Here is a 26129-nt window from a genome sequence, read left to right as displayed (position 1 = left end):
TTCTGATGCTGTCTTACATTCCTTCCCCATGTTTTCACTCTCCTCCCGTTTCTCACCCTTCTGATGGCTTCACCCTCTCCAAACCCTGTGCCTGTCCCAGGGCCATGGTGACACACACAGAGTCCAGCCCTGGAGATCTCCGTTCCCAGAGTCAGGACATTACAGGTAAAATGAACACGAGAGCAGCAGGAAATTCCTCTTCCATGTCAGCATATCCCAGGGAATACAATCCACCGATTCATCCCTGGGTGTGAGGTATTGGGACAGCTTCGTGCTTCGGTCACATCCAGGCTTGGTTCCATCTTTCCGACGGCAGAGGGTGCCCGGGAACCGGGAACGCTGTGCTGGAGACATTGCCTGGGTCTGCCCAGCTCCCCCCGGCTCTACCCAGCCGGGAATTCTGTGTCAGCATAAAAGACACCAGGGGCTGGACACTGCACCCACTGCACATCGCAGGGAAGTACCGAGTTACACACAGGCTTTGGGGTTTTTTAAAAGTCTCCAGAGAGGGAAAAGAGGTGAGGAAGGCCATTATGAGTTTCCTTGGTTTATCGGATTTCCGTTGTGCAGTTTGTTCTGCAATTCCTTGGCAAGCAGAATTCTCTGGGTATAGGCAGGGTGGATGAGGGACAGGGATGGTAGCTGGGTCTGCTGTTGTCTTCCTAGTGACACTAGGGAGAGATACAAATAATTTTTTTTTTAAAATATTTGTTTGGTTTTTTTAAGTGAGGAAAAGCTGAGGTGTGAACACCCCCGGTATTACTTTTGAATCAGTCACCACACTGCCCTCAGCCAGCTCCACAGAAAGTAGGATTATCCATCCACGTCCCAGCTCTGACAGGGCTGTGAGTGAAGGCTGTGGGGCTTGTGCTCCACTGATCCACTCTTCCTCCTCTGGCTACTGCTGCCCCTTGCTTGAGGTGGGGTATGGAATAGGGGCATATTGTGCAGGATACAGCCCAGCAGCCTTTCTGACAGCCTGCTCTGCTTTGGGGACACGTAAACCTGGTGAATTGTTGCTGTGCTGAGCCCAACAGAGCGATGCTGCTTAACTGGAGCTTTTAATGTGCCGTGGAGCTGGTGCGAGCTATAAGGAGCAGCCGGGGCCGGAGGATGCTTAGGACCCAGGGGAAGCGCTGTGGAGCCTGGCTGGCTGCGCTTGGAACGACTCCTGCCTCCCCAGCCAGGACTTCTCAGGTGTCCTGGTACGCGGAACTGTGCGAGGCGAGCGGGGCCCTCCTGGCAGCTGCCCCTGGACCCCCTGGGCACCCATGTGCTGGCTCAGGGACCCCTTCACACCATGAATGACCAGTACCACCGAGCCGCCCGGGATGGCTACCTGGACCTACTGAAGGAAGCCACCAAGAAGGACCTGAACTCACCAGATGAGGATGGCATGACCCCGACCCTATGGGCCGCCTACCACGGCAACCTGGATGCCCTGCGCCTGATTGTGAGCAGAGGGTGAGTGTTGGCCAGGCTGGTCTGCAGGATCCAGAGTAGCTGGGACCCCCTTCTTCCCCCTCCCCTGCTTGCAGCTCTGTGGGCCCCACATGGGGCACACATGGCTTCTGTCCATAAGAACCCTACTCCTGTCCTCCCTGCTGTTACTTTTCTTTGCTTGTGGTGCTTTGAATCTAATCCAACACTCCTGATAACTGCTCTGTGTTTTCCCACCTCCACTGACCCTATAAGTGCTCCTGCCCCCAGCCTGCTTGCAGCACCCTGGCTAGGGATGAGTTACCCTTTCCAAGTGGTTTGTGATCTTTCACAGGTCCTGTATAGATAAACACATTGTGCTGCTGACATGGAAAAGCCCTTTTAAGTGAGGGGACAGAGAAAATAACTGCTCCCTCTGTCACAAGAATGCTCGCAGAGGGATGTGTGCAGTGCCAGCTGGCAGTGGGTAGCACTTGTCTATTTTACCCAAAGCAGGTCTCAGTATGTGACCACTGGACAGCTTGTTGTACACTTGGAGCCTGGGAAATTCAGGTTTTCCAAGAGCAGATTTCTTAAAGCCATCTCCTCCACAGGGCCTGCTCCACACTGGTCTGGCTCTCTGTACCTCACCCTGGGCTGCCAAATCTTAAGAGTTTCTGGCTCCCTAAATGTGGATGTGGTGGAGAGGTGGGAGTGGGATTAAGGGGACTTGTCAGACTGGAGGGATGTATACCTTGGTGCTGGGGGAACCACATAGGGTCTGTGCTAAAGCAAGATTCCTAGCTCCCTCTGGAAAGTCTGTGACTCCATTTCTTACTACCCCCCCCAAGAACACATCCCAAAGCTTCCTTCTGCTCCAGTAGCTCATCTAAAGCTGGAGTGGCTTCTGCCTTGTGTTGAGAGCTTGGTGGTGCTGATTTTGATTTGTGTCTTTCTAATATTGAGGGATAGTACTGAGGTCAGCAGGCTGGATGGACATCACACCTCTTTGGAAGGGCTTTACTTCTCCACATTTGGCTTGGTGGGCCTGTCAGCTCCCATGCAGGGATTTTTCATCCACCCTGGGCTGTGTTAGCAGCTCTTGTACCTGACCAGCCACATCTCCACTGCACTGTTCTGTTTTTGCCATATCCTGATACTCTGGTTTGCTTGTGCAGTACCAATACCTCACCTGTGCTCACAAGCAGAGCTCCTCCATCCATTACTGTCCTTTCATTGTAAATAATTTCCTTTCAGATCCTGAACTGAAGGCTGTGCACAGAGTGGCTTTGAGAGGTCCTTGAGCACCAGATACAGTAGGAGTGTGTTCAGGAAAAGACTATTTCTGAGTCTGGAAGGGACTCAGACAGTGCTCTGAGTGGAGCATCCTGTGACTCCCTGTGTACCTCCCAGGAAAGACTGTGCCCAGCAAAAACCTGCCCAGAGCTCCTGTCAGGACAGGAATTGCTAGCCATGGCCAGAGAGACATGGGAGGAATGCTCAGAGGACGACACCCTGAAAAATGTTTCCAAAGACTCTTTGATGGCCAAAAAGTCAATCTGGAAGGCCCAAGGAGTGGATTAATGCCCCTCCAGAAAGGCAATGCCTTTTGGACTGACTTTATAATCTCTTCATATCACTGTATCTCCTCATATTGCTCATCCCCACTACAGGGCACCCTGAAGCACCCCTGTCTGCCCAGCCAACCCCCATCCAAGCCAGCAGTTTCTGCCTCTCCACAAAGCCCAAGGGCTGCTTTTATAAACTCACATTGGATTAAAAGGTCCTTGTGGGCTCAAATCGTGTTCGAGTGCAGCTTGGCTGCTGTTTAATTAACAACCTAATATACATTTGTTCCTGACAAGGAAAATAGCCTGGCAAAAGCCCAGTGCCCTTTACATGATGGATGATGGAGCAAGGTGTGTGGCTGTGGGACTGCAGGATGTGTTTGCATTCGTGCATTCATCTCCATGTGTCAGATCCTTGCCCGGGGCCACAGAGAGACCAGCAGAGTGCTTGGCATGGAGGAAAACACATCCCTGCTCCTTGGAGCTGGCTTTCAGGCTGTGAGAGGCAGGAATACCCCAGCCTGGGGACAAGGGTGCCAGAGAGGTGGGATTGTGCAAGAGCCAGGAGAGCCTGAGGACAGAGCCTGTAATTTTCTGCCAGTGCCCAGGATGATGTGCCACAGTATTTAAGCCTTGTTCAGAGATGAAACTTATGTTATGAAACTGTGTTATATATGTTACTATTATACCTGCACTATAACCACTGTGAGGCAAGAGGGAGGGCACCTGAGTATCCCAAAATGTCAGGGAATTGCTCTCTGGACTCTGCTGCCAAAATATTCTCCTTTGGTTCAGAGACCCCTGCACTACGAGCCAGGGGAGTGTGGGACTGTGGCATGGAGCAGTGTCTGGGGGAGTGGAGGCTCTAGGGCTGGGCTGGCTCCATGCAGGGATGGGGTGGGAAGCATCTTCAGGCTCTGAGGGGCCTGGTGAGCTTCCATCTGGGTTGCTTAGGGGTGTCAAAGCACAGAGGGTGATGGGGGAGTCCTGGGGCAGTAAGAAACACCAAAATTTCTTTGCCAGTGCTGGGCAGTGGCACCAGTGCCCAAACAAGCTGGGACATTGAGTGCTAGGGCCAGACTGTTATGGACTGCCCTAGTGAGGGTGGCCAGAGGAACCCTGAGAAAGCAGGGCTGTGGGAGGGGGCTCCTGGGGCCAAAATCATGGCTCTAATGGTCCTGCCAGGCTGATGGACACATCTAGGCTCTGTCATCAGTGAAGGAGCTTCATCCACATGTGTTCAGCAGATTATGGTGTCAGGCTGAAACAAGGAGGGGGAAAGAAATCCTTTGGTAGATCCTTGAGGGAAGCTTGTTGCCCCAACCACATGGAAGGGGTAACGGAGCAGGTTTACTGAGCTGCCCTGACCAGCTGGTGATGTGTCTGTGCCTCTGTGCCCCTTCTGCAATGGACAGAGAGAGGGTTTGGGATGGAGGGATCAGCAGTGGCTCATCCTTCTTGTTTGCTACACAAAAAGCCTTTTTCTTCCTCTGGCCAGGCTCCAGTGAGGAAAACAAACTCAATTAACATGACGGCTGGGAAGAGGCAGGCAAGCTGGCATTTAGCATTGCAGCTTTTCAGAAACAGTAATTCTTCAGAGTGGTTTGTTAGGCGCTGCTGTGGCAGTGGCGGGCACCAGTCCAGCTCCAGTTATAGGCAAGTCTGGGGGCCTTGGCTGGGATCAGCCAGGATTTCCTTGGAGTGGACAGCAAGACAAGTGAGGATGTGTCTGCAGGTCCTCACTCAGCTTTGTCACCCAGCAGAGCTGGTCCTTATTTTCCCTTCTTACAAAAACAGGGGGCACAGATACTTTGGATGTCAGTGGCAGAGGGGACAAGTGGGTCAGCTGTGGTTTGGGGGTGCTGGTGGCTCCTGACATCAGCTGGACTGCTCAAGGGTGTCACATCACCCCAGCTGGGGCAGGGTTGCAGCGGAGGTTGCAGCAAAGGCACGTGAAGGTGATGTACATCCTCTGCACGCCACAGGGCTGGAGGCCACGTGGGAGCCGGGGCAGCCTGGCTGTGTTGGTGGGGACCTTCCCTGGGTGACAACCTGCCAGGATGGTGAAGGAGCAGGGTGGGGCACTCTTGCAGCTTGGTGGCTTCCGGCACCTGAGCTGTCTGCTGGGAGTGGGGGTGAGCCCTGGGCACGGCGAGGTGCTGAACCAGGAGATGTGGCCCCAGGCACTGCCCCAGCACCAACAGTCACCCAGCACAGGGACTGCCAGCCCGGCTTTCTGCGGGAACAAGAGGCAGAGAGCCCTGGCATGACCCTCATCTATAGCATCCCTGCTGGATTTTTGGGGATTTGAAGCTGGAGGGCAGCTGAATCCTTGGGTTCCCACCCTGGGAAAAACTTGGTATACAGGACCCAAAGCTCTGCTCTGAGCCCAAAACCTCATCTTTTCTGCTCTTTTCCAGGCTTTGCTTGGGTCATTGCCCTGACTAACTATGCTGAAGGTAGTGAGGATTGTGCCTCAAGACATAAATTACTTTTTTTCACTCTTCCTCAATCCAAAACCATTTCATGCCAACTGCACCCAGTTGGCTCCTAGTGTGAGGGCCCAATTCCTCACACACACCCATGAGCCAAGGGTGAGCCAGCCCTTTGTTATCGGAGGAACTTCACACACGCAGCCAGGGAAGAACATATGTAAGTGCCACTGGATTCCCCGGCTAATTGGGATCCTATGGGAGAAGCAGAGGGGAAAAACCAGCAGGAAGGGAGTGAGCATGCATGTCATGGTGCAAACACAGTGACTCAAGAGATGCACATGTCCACCTAAGGGGCCCAATTAACAGTGTTTTAATAATGATTATTACAGGAGTTGACTAAGTGCTCAAAAACGCTTTGAAGTGCTTTGAGAAGTGCTGCGCTTTACACCTGTTATTAAAATATGTTCCCACTTAGTGGACCCTGCAGTCAGCATCTCCTAATGTGCAGCACCCCAGAGGTGAAGATTTGCTCAGACAGACACCTGCCAGAGGGAGGGCCTCATGTTTATTATCTGAGTTGAATCAAACATCTCTACTTTGCAAGTCACCTTTCTTCTTTCCTTCTGATGCATTTTTAGTGCCTGAGGCAGACATTTATAGAGAAGAGAGCCTGAAATATCTAGTTTTGATCTAATACTCTTGTTTCTAGACAGTAGAAATGACCAGGGAAAGCTGGTTTTGATGTTCTTTCCCCTCACTCTCTGAGGAAAGTAGACTTTCACATATGAAATTGCTAGGACCTCCCTCGCTGTGCCCTCTGAACCAGACAGATCTGAGAATAGGCTCCAAAAGGTACTTGATGGATTGAGCATCCACACACTTGATTTAGGGAACAAGACTGTTTCCAGTGAGTCCACTGCTCAGTCACTGTCCACATCATGAGTCCACACACACATTAGGACCCTTGGGGTGCCCTGGCTCACCTGCCCACACACGCCAGGCACACAAGTGCCCTTTCAGAGCACACAAAACAAACCAACAGCCCTTCATGCACTGGAGTCTCTCCATCAGCACCAGCAGTTTCATGTGGAACAGGTTCACTGGCTCTTTAAATCCAGCTCCATCAATAATTTACTCCTCTCTTGCAATTCATCAAATATTTATCCTCCCCATGCATTTCCCAGCCTGGACATGTCACTACGAGGGTAGAGGCAAGGGCTGGGACCTACTGCTCCTGGAAACTCGGCATTGCCAAATCCCTCCTCTCCTTTTCTTGGCTTCATGGCTCCTCAGCCCTGTGATCTCCTGCCTTCCCCCTCATCATCACCCATCTTTGAAACCTTTTTCTCCTTCTATGAGAGATGTCAAAGGCTCTGGCTCAGAAGTCCTGAAGGGTTCATGTTTTTTCGTGGCCTTACAGAGTTCCAAGCCTTTTGATTAACTTGCTGGATTTGCCAATGAGCTCAAGGCTGTACTTACTATGTTTCTGTAAATTTAGTGAAAACATGTTTATGATGGAGTTTCTACTCATGCTCCCACAGAGAAAGCTGTGTGCACCTCACACAGTGAGTGAAGTTAGGAAGTTCATGCTCTGGGTGCAAATAATCTCCAGCTTAACCTCTGGACAGGCTTAATTGCTTCTTTAGAGCCTGAGGATTGCAAACTTGGCATTAGACTGACTGGCCAGTTCCTCTCTGTCTCTGCTGCCCCTTGGACAGTGTTCCAAGCAGGCTGTGGGGTCTCTGTGTGAGGATGAGTGTGCTGGATGAGGCTGTTTCTGGGGTTTGTGCATTGGCACAAAGTGATGAAGGTGCAAAGCAGCAGGGCAAAGAAGTCCTTCTGCTCCTGTGATCTCCTGCTCTTTCCCTGGAGAAGTTTTTGGGCTCTTTGAAGTCAGACAAGCCATAGCTCAGACACTGCTGCTCCCAGCTTCCTTCAACACAGACCCTAAAGCAGCAAGGAGTTAAATAACCCTTGCTGAAGGTCTCAAGTGTGTGTTTAAGGAGTTGGACCTGATGATCCTTGATGTGATCTCGAGGTCACTTTCAATTCTCTATATTCTGTGATTTGCTTTCTGCAGTCCGGGTGTCACCATGGATTGGAGCTGAGGTCTGTGTGGAGGAGGAACAGTGCTGGGTTCCTCTGGAGCTCACTGAAAGTGTGGTGTGGGAACAGCAGGGGCTGTGCTGAGCCCTGCTGCCCACGAGGAGTTGCTCCTAAGGGTGGTGGAGCTGCCCAGCCTTAATAAAAGGCTTTGCCATATCCATGTGCACGGAGGGAGAGAGCCCTGTTGACAGATACTGCTGCTGGCTGCATATCATTAGCACACATGCTCAGGAGAGGCTGGTGCCAGCAGGGGTGTGAACTCTCTCTCGTTTCACCTGAGCACAAATACAGAGGAATGTCAGGAGGACAGACTTCCCTTGAATCCCAGGTTTGTGTTCATCCTGGCACGGGAGGCAGGAGATGTGGGCAAATGGTTGTGTCCTGCCAGCAGCTTGCTGGGGCAGGGGCTGGCACAGTGCGAATGGAGATGCTACTGGCAGTGTCCAGCTCTTGAGGAGTGCAGAAACCTAATCTCCACTTTCTCTGAAACTGGATTCTCAGGATGTGTTAATACCAACGTGCTTCCAGCCGTGCTATTGGGAACCAAGCACGGTACAGCAAAATCCCCCACAAAACCCCAATGCCTAGGCCAATGACAGCAAAATCACCCTTATTCTCTCCTGCCAACATCCCCCTTTGTGCCACAGATTTCCCCAGGTGCCAAGGAACAGGTGGGTGGGAAAGTACAGCAGCTGGGGGCTTTCAGAACCATTGCTGAGGGTTACCTGAGGGTTACCATGAGATATGGTGGGATCCCAAGGTGTCCAACCCAGGATGTGGCATACAGAGGGGCATTTTGGCATGCCTTCCTGCCAGGAGTCTGAATGAAACCAAGATCTGAAGGCAGAATCTGACTAGAATTTAAAGGGGTATTTGAGATTTGAAATTTTATAACAAGCTTAAGGTCTGAGCTGGAATCAGACCCATATCTCAGTTCTGGGCTATTCTTGCCTTTCTCCAGAAGTTGGTTTGATGTGGGAACACATTTTTCGTGAGACCTAAATTCAAGTCACATTGCCACAGACTTGCATGTGGGGCATATGATTCCATTTCAGTAGTACACTCCTCCAGAAGACCCCAATAAAATTAAATTTCAGGAACCAGAGGTGTGTAGCTTGATATTTCAAGGAGTCAACAATTCATGGTGCTGATTTGCCCCTGCACAGCTGGGAATATCTCAGTGGAGTCTGCCATCAATCCCTGCATGCTAACCAGTTGATTTTCTTGCTGCCTAGGGGCGATCCAGACAAATGTGACATCTGGGGGAACACCCCTCTCCACCTGGCAGCAGCCAATGGCCACTTGAACTGCCTCTCCTTCCTCATCTCCTTTGGGGCCAACATCTGGTGCCTGGACAATGACTACCACACCCCCCTGGACATGGCAGCCATGAAGGGGCACATGGAGTGTGTGCGGTACCTGGACTCGATTGCTGCCAAGCAGAGCAGCCTCAACCCCAAGCTGGTGAGCAAACTGAAGGACAAGGCCTTTCGGGACGCCGAGCGGAGGATTAAGGACTGTGTGAAGCTGCAGAAGAAGCACCACGAAAGGATGGAGAAACGGTACAGAAAGGAGATGTCAGATAATTCAGATACCATGAGCTTTTCCAGCTATTCAAGCAGCACCTTAAGCAAGAAGTTCCAGCACATGTCTATGGTGACTTCCCTGCCATACTCACAAGCCACCATCCATGGCACAGCCAAGGGAAAGACGAAAATACAAAAGAAATTGGAGAAGAAGAAGCAGGTGGATGGGACATTCAAGATCTACGAAGATGGGAGGAAAAGCGTGCGGTCTCTGTCTGGTCTGCAGCTGGGAAATGACGTCATGTTTGTGAAGCAGGGCACGTACGCCAGCCCCAAGGAGTGGACTCGCCGCAATATCCGAGACATGTTCCTTACGGATGAAGACACTGTCTCCCGTGCCATAAGCGACCCAGGTTTGCACATGGACTCAGCCCACTCGGAGGTCAGCACCGACTCTGGACACGACTCCTTGTTCAACCGCCCCGGGCTGGGCACCATGGTGTTCCGGCGCAACTACGTCAGCAGCGGGCTCTTCGGGATCGGCCGGGAGGACGGGGGAGCGCTGGGGGAGGACAGCAGCGATGGGATGGGGGTCAAACTGCAGAGCCGCCTGCAGCGCTCGCCAAGTCTCAATGACAGCATTGGCAGTGCCAACAGCCTGCAGGAGAGGAACGCAGAGGAGCTGCCCTGGGATGAGGTGGAGCTGGGCTTAGACGATGACGACGAACCAGACACCAGCCCCTTGGAAACTTTTCTGGCTTCCCTGCACATGTTTGAGTTCATCTCCATCCTGAAGAAGGAAAAGATTGACTTGGAGGCCCTCATGCTGTGTTCAGACAATGACCTGAAGAGCATCAATATCCCACTGGGCCCCAGGAAAAAGATTGTGGATGCCATCCAGAGGAGACGACAAACGCTGGAGAAGCCAGATGTGATTGTAGACACTGAACTGTAAGTAGGAGATGAGGTGTCTGAGAGGTTAAACCCTTCAGCAGGTGGAGATGTGGATAATGTAAAATCTTGTTTTCAACCTGCTTTGGAAGAGTAGGAGTCCAGGTAACCTCAGCACTTCTGTGTGTGGGCACATTCCTGCTCGTGTGGAAAGGATGAGTTTGGAGAGGTAGCAATAGTGTTAGTTCATTACTCAACAACCTTAATGTAACTGGGCAGGACATGAAGCCCGTGTTTCGTTTCATAACCCATTTGAATGCAGACTGCTCTGTGGTCTGATGCTTCTCAGTCCATGTAGCTGAGATTTTCAACCACACTCACGCTTGTCTTGACTCTTCACCTTTTCAAGACATTAGGAAATCAACCGCAATTCCCAGTGGGAGCAGGCTGACGGCAGTGCCCGGTGGCATTGGGAATCCTTCCCCAAATGCCTGAGATCTTACTCAGTCCTCTGGAGATTGCATATGTGGGTTGGAGTTGTTGCTGTTTTATGGTATTTCCAGGGTTTGGTTGGTAGGGTTAAAGGACAGGGTACCTGTCAGAGAGGTGAAGGGAAGGCAACATGCACTGACACTACAATTCACTGTGTTTGGCCTTCAGACATCTGTGTGCTGCTTTTACAGTACAACTTGTTCCTGGATCCTCAGGGTGCTGATGGATTTTTTTTCTTTCCCTTTGCAGATAGCAGCAGCATCTTTTTTGAGGTTTTTTTTGGTTGGGTTTTTTTTTTGGTGTTTTTTTTTTTTTTAATTTTATTTTTATGCTCGAGAAACAAACCCAGTTCTAAGTTGCCAGAAAACACAAGCCAGAGACTCCCTTCCTGGGGCAGCTGAAAGCTACAGCCATCCCCACCAGTCCCAAAGGACTGCTCCCTCACTCTGCTCCCTGTCTGTGCAATGCTCCTGGGCAGTTCCTGGCACGGAGGGAACAACAGCTGAGATTGGACCAGGCAGCTCCAACCCGCCAACCTTCAAGGGATCATGGTCTCCCACTCACTGGAGGAAGGAGTGAGCTGCACAGATGGCTGGGATGCTGCTGTCACAGGCTGTGAGACCACACCAAGCCATGAACGGAAGGAGATAACGTGATATTTTCAAAGGGACCCAAAATAAATAATTACAATCCATTTTTCCCTGAGCAAGTGGTTGTTTTGGGGTTTGGGTTTAAGGAGCAGAGGGTTTGGGAATTCTTCTCTCTCTCCTAGTTCTCATTTGGTGAGAAGCATCATCTTGTCTGGTGCTATGTTTTCGGAGGGGAGTTCTGATGACTGTGGTCTCAGTTTGAGTTGTGCCAGCTCTGACTTTGGCCAGCTGGTGCCCAACAAGCCTGTGAGTCCAGCCTGTGCTGTTTTGAAGGCAAAATGCAGAATGAAGATGATGCTTCAAACACATTGGTAGTTGCCTTCCAGTGGTCGAATGTTTGTTTCACAGACATGTTTCTGTCCCATCTCTCCAGGGCACTGAGCTGTATCAGCACTTTGTGTGCAAACAACCTCATCTCTGAAATCCAGCAATTTCCCAGGACTGAGCACAGCACCAGGCTGCAGCCCAGAGCCTCTTCTGAGCATCCCTGATGCAGCAGTGCCTAAAGCACAGCTCTGAACCACAGTGTCAAGGGTTTCCACAGATGCATCCCACTGATGAAGTGCACTCCAAGCTCCACTGTTCCATTTTTCATGTGATCTATGAATGGCTCCTGGGTGGCAGGAGTTTCTGGGGTGCAGCAGCAGGATGTCCACTGACATATCCTGTTGAGGGAGAGTCAGCAGCCTGTGCCATGGGTTGTTGGCAAAGTGCCTGTTTAGGCTGTGATGCAGACTGCCAGATCAGAAAAATGCTGCACACTTTACTGATGTTGCTTATCTGCTTTATCTCAGGGATGCAAACGATAAAGAATGACCTGAGTGAGCTCATCCCAGTCCAGGCTGGGATTTGGACCACACTTAGTCCCTTTGGAGCTGCAGGGGCTGTGGTTATGCTGGTTGGAAGATGGGGATTTGCTTGGTGTGAAGCAGCTGTGCTGTTCTGTGCCTGTGCTTGTCCTGGGTGTGTGGGTGTAGGGGAGGAAAATTTCTCTTTGCAAGTTAGAAATACTCAGGTGTTTCTCTGCCGTGCTGCTCCCTGAGTGGGTGAATCCCCACCAGGAGAGTGTGGGGTCCCAACCTTGTGCCACTGCACACAGAAATGCTCTGGCATCCCCTAAACACTGTCACTGCACTGAGGGCCTGAGACCTTTCTGCACAGATGTCAACTGATTCTTATTTTTAAAGCATTTTTAAAGACCTAACAATGCATTTATATTCGAAATTACAAGTTCTGAATAACTCTTGGCTCAATGTAAAGGCAAAAGGGTGAGTGATCAGATGTACTGAGTTCTCCATGAAGGCTGCACTACCCTGGCCCCAACACTGTTTTCTTTGGTCCCTTTCCAAAGCCCAGGGCCGGTGTCCCTGCAGGGAAAGCGATGTCACAGCTCCCTCTGCTGGGACGGGGTCTGGGAGAGCAGGATAGGACCCACAGGGATCCACTGCTGCCAGCAGGACCTGCACCCTCAGGCCAGTTCTCAGGTGAGGCTGTGGTCACTAAATTCACTCTCTTCCTCATGCACATGTGAACCTCATCCAAGTCTTCTGCCCCTTCTCTGGGTAACTGCCAGAGCACCAGCTGCCCACCATGAGCCAGCCCCCAGCCCCATGTGTGCCTTTGGGTCTGTGCTGGGTGCAGGACAGAAGTGATTTGCCACGGCTCACTCCAGGGCCACTCCAGTGCAATGGGAACCAGTTTATCTCAGCAGATGACAAAGAGAAGGGGATCTATTGGCTTGGCAGCCACTGGAGACTTTAGCAGGCCTGGCACTGGGGTATGAAGGGTATTTCAGAGGTTTAGGCATCCCGGGTGTGCACACTCCCTAGCTTTTGCCTTTTTGCCTAGAAGCGCCCAAGCAGCTGCTGATGTTGAGCTGATGCTGACAGAGATCCTTTCTTCCAACTTTTCTTTCCTTAAAAGATCCAATGAAAAGGTTTGGTGACATGACAGTACCCAAGTACTATGAGACATGTTCCTGCATAGCTACGACTAAGCCCAAAAATGCCATTTGGGTTCACCAAGCCCTGAGATCAATGTGTTTACCTCTGTGACACAGGAAGAAACCGAAACTGAGCATCAATGCAGTGTGGCAGAGCCGAAGAGATGGGCTCTGTGGGATGAGGAGGGTGGTCTGTGGACATGGGGCATCAAAGCCCCAGAACATGCACCTGCATTTGGATCTCATGCGTGTTCCTTGAGGCTTGGTCCATGGTTTCCAACCAGTTTTGTCCCCACAAAGCGTGGGGCCACAGCCCTGGAAGGACGCAACATCCAAAGCCCTGGCCAAAGAGATGTTTCCTCCATTCCACCCCCCTCTCTCCAGCTGGGTTGCTGCATCCCACTGGGCATGATGGAGCGTGAGACAGGAACGTGGCTGTCCCCAGCTCCTCAGAGCTCAGCTTGCCCTGTGGCTGCTCTGCCCATCGGAACTTCCATGGGGAAACCTCACGGTGCTCATTACACTCCACAACCGAGAACAACAAGCTCCTTTCGGAGAGGGCGCTTGTGAAAGCAGGGTGGAGGCCAGGGCTGGCACACCCTAGAGAACACCCTTAAATACCCTCCCAAACAGAAACCCAGCCAGGCAGAAGGTTTCCCCTACCCGCTGCTGCCAACGAGCAAACACTGTCCCTTGTCCCTGCCTGTGGCACCAGAGCAGTCAGACACAGGGCAGGTCCTGCAGGGGATGGCAGCATGTCCCCATCAGGGAACCAGTGATCCCAGGGATGGTTGTCCTGTAACGCCCCAAGCCACAAACCCCAAACTGCCCTGTGCCTGTGTTAAATGGGGCTTCCCAGCAAAACCAGTCCCCTGGGTTTAGCTTGGATGCATGTTTCCTTGTTCCTGACAGTGTAGGAGATGGTGTGTAGGGAATGGGGAAAGGCCAATGGGCCATGCCAGTGGTCCAGGCATGGTATGGACACTCCATCCTTGAGCTGGACAGCCCCAGCTCCTCCACTGAAGGAGCATTGTTCACAAAAGTGATGCTGACTCCCAGGCCCTGTCTTTATCCCAGGCAGCTGCTGCAAGGGGGATGTGTTGGCACTCATTAGCACTCAGATGCTCCAGATGACAGTCTGGAGTGGGAAGAGAGCAGGGGAGGTTTTTGGGCATGACTGAGGTCATATGGTGGTGGTGTTGGAGGTGTGGGTTTGCAGGCACCACTGCAGCATTCCTGCTTGGCTGCTGGGTACCACTGCTGGCCCATGGGGCCACGGCTGCTTCCCCAGGCTTCTGCCCTTGGATGGCACAAATGGTCAGCCTTGCCATGTGGGACTGACATGGGAACTGAGAAAGGACATCAACCACAGCACACCAGGTAGCACCCATAGGACACCAGACAGGGCCTACAGAGAGGACCAAGGGGAGGCATTTTCCTTGGGCTGGAGCATCTTGTCCTCAGCCCTGCCTGGTGCTCCTCTCTCCCAGGCTCGCCTGGAGTTGGTGACAGCCACGGTGCCCACACCGGAGGGTGACTCTGGGGTCCAGGACCTGCCAAGCCAGCATGGGCCATTTCACCCCACTTGCTTAACTATTTCCTGCCCATCCCACCAGGGATTCACTTCCTGGCCCAGCAGCTGAGTAATGCATGGCTGCAGGAAGGTGCATGGCCAGGATGGAGGCAAAGGGATTGCTGCAGAGCACTTCCAGCAAGCTCTGGCTTTGCTGTCCCTTGCATGGTGTCCCCTGGCAGCCCAGCACAGGGATGGATGTAGCACTGATACAGCCTGGGTTGGATGCAGCACCTCATGGGGACCTTGCTTTTGGGAGTCTCTATGGCTATTCTCAAAATCAAAGTGCCCCAAAAGGCAGGAACATGGACACAGCTCAGCCTGTCTTCCCAGTGACACAGCTGCTGAGTGGGCTGGGAAAGTGGGAGAAGTTGAGGGACATTTTATTTAAATTCTGACTTCAGATATTAATAGAGCAAATAATTTTCTACGTTTGCAATTCATACATTTTCTAATTAATGCAATTTATAAGTACTAGCAAAATATCAAGCAATGCCATGGATTCTGGCATCAGTTTTCTCGTGGCTGGAATGAGCTCCCTGGAACCTATTGTCCTCGTACCCATCATCCGAGATTTCTCCCAAGAAGAAGCACAGGGAAACACCTGCAGATGGCATTGAGCATCTGAGGGGGGAGCCAGGGCAGAGAAAGGTGTGAGGCATCACCAGTGCCCTGGGCCCACTCTAGATCCATCCCAATGGGCACTGACAGTACTGCTGGGAAAAAGTATGCTTGGAGCACAGGCACCACCTGATTATCCCAGGATATCATCGTCCCCAGCTGCTGAACATCCCTGGTCTCCTATGACACCCAGGCTATGGCACAGCCCTGAAAACAGCAGTGAGGATGGGCTCATGGAAACACTGCTGCAGGAAAACTGGGGAACTATTTTAGGAGGACTTGACTTGAACCCAGTGATGGAGCTGGCTCTGTGCCACTCCACATGCTGGGGTCAGGGCTGAGCAGTAAGCACAACCCCAGCAACACAACATCCCCTGCATGAACAAAGAGACAGCTCAGCAGGGACACCTACATCCCAGGGTGGCAGATCACTTCAGCAGGGACACGTGGGCTCCAGGGGTGATGGCAGGTGGGAAACCCTCAGTAGCTGGGACAATGCCAACAGTGGCTCCTGAGCAGTGCTGGTAGCTGTGACCATGCTGTGCCTGGGGCAAACAGCTGCACTGCAGGATTGATGCTCTGGATGGCCTATACATCCTGCTCTGGCCACTTTGGTGGGAGAAAGCTGCAGGGCAAAGGCTCTGAGGGGGCTGTGGGACCCTTGGCTGGTGCGGGGTCAGGCCAATGATTGTCACTACATGTTCTGTGGCACTGCCTGCCCTGCAGCACCAGGGATCCCTGTTCACAGAGCCTGAGCTCCAGGGTGGCTCTGAGGGCTGTGATGATCCCAGCTTTCATCATTATCTCTCACTTTCTTGGAGTGACAGAGACAACCTTCTTGCTACTCCTGATCTCCAAGCTTTAACCTTTCAGACTGTACTTCGACAGCAACTATGTCTTCCTGTTGTAGGACACCAGCCTCTAACACATCAGCACTCTACACAGCCAGCTGAGCCACCCAGCCCAGAAAGTCCTGGTGGGATCAGGAGCAGTCATCACCAAAGGAGACACTTGGGTGAAGGCTGGGCCACCCAGTTCCTCATGGAACTGCACTGGCTGGAGCAGCAAGGGCAGGGCTGCCAGGGTGTCATCCAGCCCAGAAGCCACCTAAACCCAGACAGTAAGCAAGCATGGATGGACTTCCCAAGGGTCCCATCCCCTCTCTGTTGAGGCTGCAGCCAATCACTGCCTGGGCAGAGGTAGCAGCAGGCTCAGCACGACGCTGCTCTGGTCCAAGGACGGGCTCTGCCCTCGCAGGAGGCGCCAGCAACAGATCTGTCTGCCACAACATCCCTTTGTTCCCATCCATTATCTCTACCCCGGGAAACAGCAAAACTGGGCAGGCATGACCATGTCCAAGAAGAGCCTGCGACCCTCATCCATGTCCCCAGGACACTTCCCTGGCTGTGTTTCGGAAATGCACTCATGTCTGGGATGGCCACACTTCACACATCCCTGTCCCTGGAGTGCAGTGCCATCAGCTGTGGGCAGTGCTGGTGACCAGCACAGGGGAATGTGCAGGAATTCCAGAATGCCAAAAGGCCTGAGCAGGGAGAAGGTGGATTCTGGAAGCCAGCCTGGTGCCTTTTACATTTGTGGTGATAAACCCACAGCCCAGCCCTTCTCCACAGCCACAAAGAACCCCTGAGCATGGCACTGTGGCTCGGCTGACCCGGGATGGCTGCAGGTCACAGCACCAGAGTCAGATGGGGGTGCCACCTCCAAACCCTTCCACATCCCTGGAACTGCAGACCTCCCGTACCAACACTCCTGATTTCAGCACCTCGACTCCACTAGTGTTTTGGACAAGACTTCCCAGGGCAGGGGGATCCCTTGGGGTCCCACGAGGCCAGGGAAGGCTGAGCAGCACGGCTGCCCACTTGGGGAGGGATGGGGAGCTGCACAGGGCATCCATGACCCCATGGGAGCCGCTACCTCCGGAGGAGCAGGGAGCCCAGCCCTCGGTCCCGCTCAATAACCGAGCTAACGAGAGCCGCTGTCAACAAGTCCGCAGCTCCCCAGCAGGCGCAGGAAGGACGCCTGCTCCAGGGATCCGGGAGGAGAAACCTGTTTCACTGACCTTGCTCCATCACCGCCTTCCTGGCTGCGCCTTGGGCGTTTGGGGCTGCGGCGGGGGGCGAGCGGCTCGGCGGCCCCTCAGGGGCACGGCGAGGAGGAGGAGGAGGAGGAGAAGGAGGAGGAGGAGGAGGAGCGAGGCTGGGGCCGCATCGCCGGCCGGCCGGGGCTGCGGGGGACGCGTCGGGAGGGAGGGAGGACGAGCCCCGCTCCGTCGATGCCGAAGCTCCTCGCCTGCCTGCGGAGCCTCGCTCCACCCCTCAGCCGCTAATAAAGCCTCCGCCGTGCCGGTCCCTCCTTTGCCACTGACTCACGAGCTGACCTAGCCCAATCCCCGAACTGCCCCGCACTTCCATTTTCTGACCTACAAAACCCAGCTCGTCCCCAGCGCTCTCCTGCTCCTTTACATAAGAGCACCCGGCTCCAAAGCAAACCCCGCGGCACCCGGGCACTCCCAGGGGATGCCTGGGGAGCCACAGGGGCTGCTCGATGGTGGGGTACGGGCTCGGTCACCCGTGCCCAGGGACCTGGACCCTGCCTGTGGTTTCATGGGTGCCGCACAGCTCCCCGGGGCGCTCGCTGACACCCACAGACAGCATCGCCCAGGGGCTTTGCTCGTGTTTCAGGGGCTGGGAAGGGGAGGGGAGCAGCAGGTGCTCCTCTCGGCATGGTGTCCTGCCTGCTTTAGTGCCAGGGAATGCCTTCACCCCGCTGTCCTGGTGCGTTGGCACCCCTCCAGTACCCCAAAACCCGGACAGTCGGGTTTGGAAAGCAGGCCAGAGATGGCTGGGGAGGTGGAGGCTTTATGGGCATCTGTCAGGCTGTGATGGGATGTGCTGGACTCATCTCCATTGCTGGTCAGGCAGCAGCTCTGGCCACATCCTGCCCCTTCTCCTCCCTTCACCTGGGAAAAGCATAAAACCATGCCTTTTTTTTGCCTTTTTTTTTTTTTTTTTCCTTTCCCTCCCACAGTCGCTTTCACAAACAATGACGAGTGCTGCCTCATGTGAAGCAGGACTCTGCCCTAAAAGGTCCTAAGGTGGAGGATGAGCATCCTTGGGTCACAGTGGGGATCAGGTGACAGCACCTGCCAGCATCCCTGCGGGAAGGCTGCAGGGTGGAAGGCTCCCAGGCTACTCAAAAGATGCAGCAATCCCCAGGGAATGAGACAGCAGAGCTTGGTGTCCCAGGACTGGATGCAGTGCCAGGCCAGGATGGGTTGGGACAGGAGCTGGCTCAGCTGTGGCCCTCCTGACGTAAGAGGTTATACAATGCAGTGCAGGCACGGTGCTGGGAGCAGCATCGGCACGTCTGTGACCAGAGCCCTGCTCCGGCTCCAGGATAACACCCACAGGAATAGGAACAGCCCTGCCCTGTGCTAGGCATCCCTCACAAAAACCCGGGGTGGCAGTGAGGGCTCCCTGACCCTCCCCAGGAGGCATTTTGGAGGTGTCAAGATAAGCTCCCTGGTGCCAGCGGAGCAGCTCGGCTCCTCCCTGCTGGCAGCAGGTGAGAGATCAGCCCCGGTATTCGAGGCTGAAGGTGTAAGTCACCTGGCCCGGGGCTGCTCCGCTCCTCCGGGCAGAGATGCAGAGGTGCCACGTGCTCGCCTTTCCCAAGGGAGGATCAGCCAGTGCCTCCTGGGTGGCTTTCGCTGCCGGGGGGATGAGCAGGTCCCCAGCCCTCCCCAGGCATCCCACAGACACCAGGGGCTGGAGGAGGTGACATGGAATGGGTGTCTTCTTCCCTGGAGGGTACCACAAGCTCGCTTTCTCGCCACCCCAGGGACAGGTGATGCTAAGAACTGTGCCAGCCCTGACAGCAGGATAAGGCTGTGATGGGACTGAAGGCTAAAAGAATTACCTTTTTACACTGTTCCTTCCCAAAAATTTTATGTATGTAAAGAAGGGGTGGGAGCTGGCAGCTCTGACTCTCTCTCCTCAGATGTCCTCTCCACCCTGGATCCCCACCAGCCCTGCCACCAGCACAGCCTTCCCAAAGGACTGAGGGCAATCTGCCCTGCGCTTCCATGGGGTAAGGAATGGGCACAGGAACCCACTCACAATGTCACTGTGGACTTGTCTTTTGAAAAGGTAATTTTGTTGCCCAGAGGACTTTTTCCTATGAGAAAGGGAGACCTACTGCCAGAGGAAAGCAGGGTTTTCCCTAGCAGTATTTTTTCTGTGTCTGACAGCAGGTTTTTTCCCACTCTGGAGCAGATGGAGTGAATTCCTAGGTGACAAGTTGTCCCGTGGGATTGGGAAAAGCCATCAATCCATGTACAGGCTGAACCTGAGATTTTCCATGGGCTTCAAGGAGGCTGGCTTCACCTCTTTTTCCAACAAAACATGAGTCATAGTCACCTCTCTTCCAGCAAGTTTCCCAGTTTTCTGAGGGCATCACCTTTGCCATGTGCCAGAAGGAAACACTTCTTGGAAGTGGCCTTAGGCTGGGCAGCAAGGCTATTCCCAGAACTGCCTCTGGACTCTTGGTAAATTCTGCTATCAGCTCCCTGCCTGGCTCCAGCTGGCCATGGCCCAGCCAGGGATGTGGCTACAAGATGCCTTTTGTGTTTTCTAGCAGATCCAGCTTCCCTTGGGCCTCCTGAGCTGGTGGGTGCCACGGTGGTGCTGGTGGCACCTTGTGAGCCCTGTGTGTGTTTCAGAGGAACCCTCTGGGTAGTGCCAAGGGCCCTGTGACGCTCGTGGTGCCACCGTAGGCGCTGCAGGAGGCCAGCCTTATCTTGCCTTGTGCCAAGCTTTGCTCATTGTTGATTGTTCTCTTCCCAGTTGGGAAGAAAGGTAAAAACAAGCCCTACTTTTTCTGCAGAACTGCTCTCTGAGTCTCCATTCCTGATGTGCCACTGTCCAGCTCTGATACTCCTGGGGCAGCAAGGACCACCTGGAGGCAGGTGGCCATCCCATGGAAGGGAACCCTTGCAGGGTGAAGCAATGGCTTTAGGACTGAGCTCTTGTTCATTTTGCATGCAACCTCATCCCTGTAGTCCTGCTCTCCTTCCAGCCCAGCAACTCCCAGAACCAGAGGATGGAAAACCCTGGAAATCTGGTGAGGATGCTGAGGATGGCTCGGAGGCCCTCTGGTCCCCTAGGCTGGCAGGGCAGCCAGCTCTACCTGCCACAACAGCTTCTACACCCACAGTTTAGCTGTAACCTGGTTTCTATTCTAAGCCCTATTTTTTTTTTCATGAGCCTCCTCCCTCTTTTCTGTGCCCCACTTTGCCCTCCTGCCAGTGAGCTCTGGCTCCTGCTGACCCCGATCCCAGCAGGACCTGGCTGAAGTCAGTAATAAAATGCACCAGTGAGGTGAGGTTGCTTGGGTCAGGGTGGCTCCTTCTTCCCCAGGCTGGGATTAAGGAGCAGCACATTGGATTTACCTGCAATAGCTTATGGTGGGAGGGGAAAAGTGGGAGGAATGGGGCCAGGGAGACTTTTCTTCCTTGGGAAAACCAGTTGGAGGATTAACAGCTTTTCTGGTGCTTGTGTTTTCTTAGTGGGCTGCAAAAATGCTGTTTTTAAGGTACTGGGGATGGAAGGCAGCTTCTTCACCCAGTGCTACAGACAGGGCTGGGTTTGAAGTCATGTGCCAGCTGGAGCTGACCCGCAACCTCCTCAGGGCTCCTCCAGATATTCCCTTGGTCGACTGGGATCCAAAGCACCTCTTCTTCAAAGGTATCATTAGAAGAATCGTGTTTTTCCGAGCTAACTGGTTGTATGGGTCTGGCTGTGCTGATGAAACAGCTTCCAGGCAGCATGTGAGTTATCCCTCTGGATGGCAGGGAGCATTGGGCACTTGCTTGGAAGAAGAAACAAAAAGTGTCCTTGGTGAGTGCCTGGTTCAGCAGGGCTCTGGTGGGCTGCCTGTGCCCACTGGGAAGGATGGGCAAAGTGGACAGACACACTGGGTGCTGGTTGGATGTGTCCCTGGGCCTGGCAGGGAGATGGAGCTGAGACAGACCATCTCCTCATCCCCTCAGCTCAGCTATAACCTCTCTGCACTGAGTGGGAAAATAGGTTACAGCCACACAAGACTGGCAAAGTGGGAATACATTCTTGGAGTCCAGCTGGATTTGGGCAGCCCATTGGCTCCCAACCAACTTTCCAGCCCGAATGAGTGACACAGCACATTGGATTCCCAGCCTGGCTGGGTGGCTCGCTCCCTTCCAGCACTGCCTCCCGGGCACAGCCGCTTACATCATGGCCCTGGCTGCCCTCGCCTACCCTGCGGCCCCAGCAGCGTGGGACTGGGCACCTGCCCGGGGACCGTGGCACCTAATTGCTGTTTGCACCCAGGCACCAGCCGGCCATGCCAGGGAAAAGCATGGACACATGTCCGGAGGAGGGCAGTGCCTGTCTCAGGTACAGGGGCTGCATGGTGCAATCTCTCCTCTCTTGCCAATCAAAGCTGTGCTTGGGCTTCTTAATGAGCAGGGAGCTTTCTGTCTTGCAGGAATTCCTGGTTTCCATGAATTCAAGGTATCCTGATACCTCAAGGAACAGGAACGGAGTAAAGACACAGGTCCTGGTTGGTACCCACCTTAGCTCTGGTTTCTTAAACTGGGCAAACAACAGCCCCAGCAGAGCCTTTTCAAAAACTCCTGAGGGAGAAAGGAAGAGGCACTCTGTCCTGAGCCCTGCAGTCTCTCCCAAGCCCTTTCCCTTCCAGCAGGGAGAACTGTCCCCCAAAAGCTGCTGTCCTGGCAAACCATCCCTGCTCAGTCACTGATCAGCCCAAGGTGCCAAGTGCCAGTTAATGCCATCCTGGGGTCCACACCCTCCTTCCACACACTGAAGAGGTTGGAAACATTCCTCTTTCTTCGAGAGGGCAGACGATGGAGCCTGGAGTTACACTGCCTGCACTGAGTGGTAAAAATGTTGTGTGGGCGTCTGATAGAGAGCTGCAGGCCCGGGTGCCTGCCTGCAGGGATATGTGTGTGGCCAGCCCCAGTGGCTCTGGTTGGGGACCAGAAGGGCACCTGGGAGCTGGGAAGGCTGGGGTTGGGTAGTGCCATGTTTACAAGTAGAAACATATAATTTTTGAGGACTGGAAGTGCAGAGCTGTGTCCAGGAGCATCATTCCAATCGCTGGCTGCTTACTGGAACTGGAGGCATGGCTGGTTCCCTCCTCAGGGCTGATCAGGACAGGACTCCACAGAAATTCAGCATTACAAAAGAGCTGCCAGGCTGGCAGGAGAGCAGCCTGGACCATTCCTTGGTGGCACTGTTGGTGGCAGGCTCAGCATTATGGCAGCAGAGAAGGATGGAGCCCACGGCATCTCCACCGCGCGCCTGCGTTGGGTAACACCTGGCCAGGCAGTGACGCCAGGAACACAGGGGTGGGGGCAAGTAGTTTCGGTCGGGGCAAGAGCAGAGGCATCCAAACCAGTGATTACCTTGGCCCTGAGCTGCTAAGTGGAGGAAGTCTGTGATTAGTTGACACCTCTAGCCAGGCTTTGGATTTTAAGCTGGGCTGGAGCAGGGGTGGATGACAACTGCTTTATTCATTGCTGATATATAAAACTGAAAGCATAGCCTAGGTACGGTACCAGGATATACTGGGGGTGGATATTCAGTGAGTCCCCAGGGGCTTTGGGGGTGCTCATGGGGAAAGGTGGGCTTTGGCTTTGAGCCCTGGACTGGGATGTCCAAGGGCTCAGGGCAGGGCTTTGTGTTGGGTTTGGTTTCCATGTGCTTTGAATAAACCTCCCTTCAGCAGTCACCGCCTTGGGAAGTAAAGAAACTAAAAGAAACTACACCTGGTTTTCTGAGCTTTCCTGAACTTTGGGACTCTTGTGTTTGCAGGTGGCTTCTAGAAAGGGAAGAGGGATCATGTTTGTGTTTGGACTCATGTCATAGCTGATACCAGGCATGTGTTTAACTCCATGCAGGGAAGAGTCTCCCACTCTGTCAGGCTGTCCCAAGGGTCTGTCCCCACCAAGCAAGTGCAGGTCTATCCCTGCAGCACAGCAGCACTCTGGCCTAGCCAGGACCCAGAGGAGCATTGTCCCAACCCTGGAGCCAGGAGAGTTCAGGCTCTACAATGCCATGTAGCCTCTAAAGCCTGCAGGAGTGAGGGATTAGGTTGATGTCTCCATACCTGGCTGCTGCTGGCAGGTAAATCCCAGCTGTTCTCACTCCAGGGTGAACATCACTGAGGTTTGGCAGAGCAATTCTCCACCTATAACCCCTCCAGCATCCATCTTGGGGTCAAATGGATGAGAAAAATATAGCAGCAATGAAAAGGATGGTGTCAATGACACTGAGGGTATGGGGCCTCCAAATCCTTTCTGTCTGGACAATGTCCTTTGTGGGGTTTTGCCATTCAGCCACTTCCTTGTGGAGGTGCTGGGTCAGTGCAGGGCAGCACTGGACCAACACAGAGCCTGGATAAGACCAACAGAGAGGCTGGATAAGTCCAACAGAGAGGCTGGATAAGACCAGGCATTGTCCACAATGCCTCCCCCGCAGCCAGTGCATGACCCAGGGCTCTGCCCGCCCCGTCTCGCCATCGTCCGGTCTGTGCCATGCAAACAGATCAGCCAGATTAGCCAGCACTGGGATCCAGCTGCTTCCCAGAGCTTGCTGAGCATGAGCAGTAAGTTTTCTGTGGCCTGAAGTGGCCATTTGAGCCCTGCAAACAGTGAGATATCCCGGGAAGGGTATTTATTTAAGGTTAAAAGCATGACCTTGCCAAGTCTTGCAGGGCTGGGAGGATGTGGACTGGAAAACAGCCCTTGATGGATCTGGCATCTCACCCCCCCTGCCAGCCTGGCAGCACTGGAGCTCTCAGGGAGGCTGCAGCTGCACCCAAGGTCTTGATCCCTAAGAGGGGACTTAGCAACCCATGGGATGGGGCTTGGTGCCTAAGTGCCCCCAGCATCCCTGGAACGGGACTTTGCATCCCATGGGCAAGGGCTTGGTGGCTGAGCCAGCTCTGGCATCCTCTGAGATCTCGTTGCCCTGACACACAGGTGAGGCTGGGTCTCACGGTTTGCAATCCCAAGAGCTCAGGACTAAGCATCCCTTGGGAGCCCACCAGCTCAATTTCCTGCACTTTTAGCAAAACTACAGCTCTAGCAGGTGCTGCGTGGAGCTGTGACTCCCTCTGGTGCCTGCCCCGTGGCTCCCGAGCTCGTCCTTCTCTCTTTCCTCATTCCATATGGAGGGAAGGTTTGGGGTGCCCCAGATGGCCCCGGGGTAGATGAGTGAAGGAGTGGGGACCGGAGCTAATCTCGTACCTCGGCTGTGGGACTCGGGGTGTGCCAAATACCGTGTGCCAGGGCCCGAATCTGGGGAGGAGGGAGCTGCTTTTGGGGTGATGGAGGCAGAGCTCTGCCTGCAGATGGAGCTCCTGGCTCGGCCCCTGGGCTTTGGGTGGAGGGAGGTGATGAATCCGGAGAATTTCTCCTTCTTGAGGACCCCACAGTTCTGCCAGACCCCAAAAGACAAAGAGAGGAGGTGCTTAAGGTCTGCCTGCTGGGCAGGGGATGGTGCTAATCAATCCCTGATTAAATTAATTACCCAACTGAAAAAGGTGGAAGTGCTGTCCAAAGCCAGGTATTAAAAAAGTGAATCTCAGCAGACAGCGATGCCAGGGGAAGGGGAGGTGATGGTTTTGGGAGTGTCCGGCTGAGACAACCAGAGGATCTGGTGGTGTCCCACTGCCTGCCCCTGCAGTCTGAGCATTCCTTCCCCAGGGTGGAGGGTGTGCCAGGTGGGTGGCTGCAGGGAGGGAAGGGCTGCTGAGGGAGCTCCATGTCCTCACCACAACCCTGGGGTGCAAATACTGCAGCTTTTCCATATTCCTGGAAACTCCCACTTTCCTGGGCAGGAAATTGTACTTCTGGGGCTGCAGCAGGTGCTGTCCCACGGGCTAGGGAGATCCTGGGAGGGCTCAGCAAGGAAGCACTTAATAGCTGCTGGGTCCTGATGGCCTGGCACGTGTGTCCTTGTGCCAGGCTAAAATGGCCCGTTTTCCCCTCTTTGGGGAGCAGGGACATGGGAGGAGCTTGCTGGGAGCCAGATTTGGCCTTTCTAGGGGCAGAGTGGGTCAGATGAGGACAATGAGCCAATTCCCATGGCTCCCTTGGGATGGCAGACAGTGGGATGGAGGCAGTGAGGGCTGCCTGTGGGACCCTCCTGATGCCCTGGGCAAGGGACAGCCACAGGGTCAGCAGCTGCTGGCCAGAGCTCGCTGCTTCAGGGATTATGTTGATTCCCTCCAGCTGCCCTGCTGTGTGCTGAGGGATTTCTGAGTCTTACACATGTTTACTCTGCTAAATTGGAGGTGTTTGTGTCCACAGCACAAAGGCCAGGCCAGTGTTTGCTTTGATCCCTAAGACTCAGTTGGGTCAGGGTAACTGTGTGACTTGACCTGTGTGTGGTGGGAAATCAGATGTAACTTGGGGTTTAAAAGATTATTTTGGAAATAGAGCTCTGTAAGGCAGCAGATTTAGGGCTACAATCCTGAATCTGCTGACTGTGCTTATGGCTCTGCAGACTCTTCTTACACTTTCTGGTCTGTTGTCAGCACAGTGACTCCCACCTTGGCTGTACCTCTTTTAGGTTCAGCACTTTTCCCCATAAACCAAAATTCAGTCTCTTCCATGTAGTTTTTAACCCACTATTTGTTCTCTTCTCCCAGGTGGTATCTGGTCCTAGAGGCAGTGCAGAACAGAGTGATGCCATGCACCTGCCTCTCCCTGTGCCAGCTGCACTGGGACCCTCATGGATCATGTCGGTGTTGGATGTGTGGCTGGTCCTCACCCCCTCCTCCTCCTCAGCTGCCCCCACATAACCAGTTCTGCCCCGTT

The 26129-nt window shown here is 53.7% G+C and overlaps 1 protein-coding gene across 2 annotated transcripts; it reads left to right on the top strand.

Moving 5' to 3' along the window:
* Window positions 1-1205: 1205 nt before the first annotated feature.
* USH1G (USH1 protein network component sans) lies at window positions 1206-11119 on the top strand. Of its 2 annotated transcripts, XM_058852471.1 has the most exons (3): window positions 1206-1464; window positions 8764-10005; window positions 10687-11119. In XM_058852471.1, the coding sequence occupies exons 1-3, from the start codon at window positions 1301-1303 to the stop codon at window positions 10688-10690; spliced, it is 1410 nt and encodes a 469-aa protein (XP_058708454.1). In that variant the 5' UTR covers window positions 1206-1300; the 3' UTR covers window positions 10691-11119. The 2 variants fall into 2 exon arrangements, with proteins under 2 accessions (XP_058708454.1, XP_058708453.1); XM_058852470.1 differs by having other exon boundaries at window positions 8764-11119.
* The last annotated feature ends 15010 nt before the right edge of the window (window positions 11120-26129 follow it).

Source organism: Poecile atricapillus, chromosome 17 (genome assembly GCF_030490865.1).
Source record: "Poecile atricapillus isolate bPoeAtr1 chromosome 17, bPoeAtr1.hap1, whole genome shotgun sequence".
Lineage (NCBI taxonomy): Eukaryota > Metazoa > Chordata > Aves > Passeriformes > Paridae > Poecile > Poecile atricapillus.
This window is presented reverse-complemented; position numbering and strand designations above follow the sequence as displayed.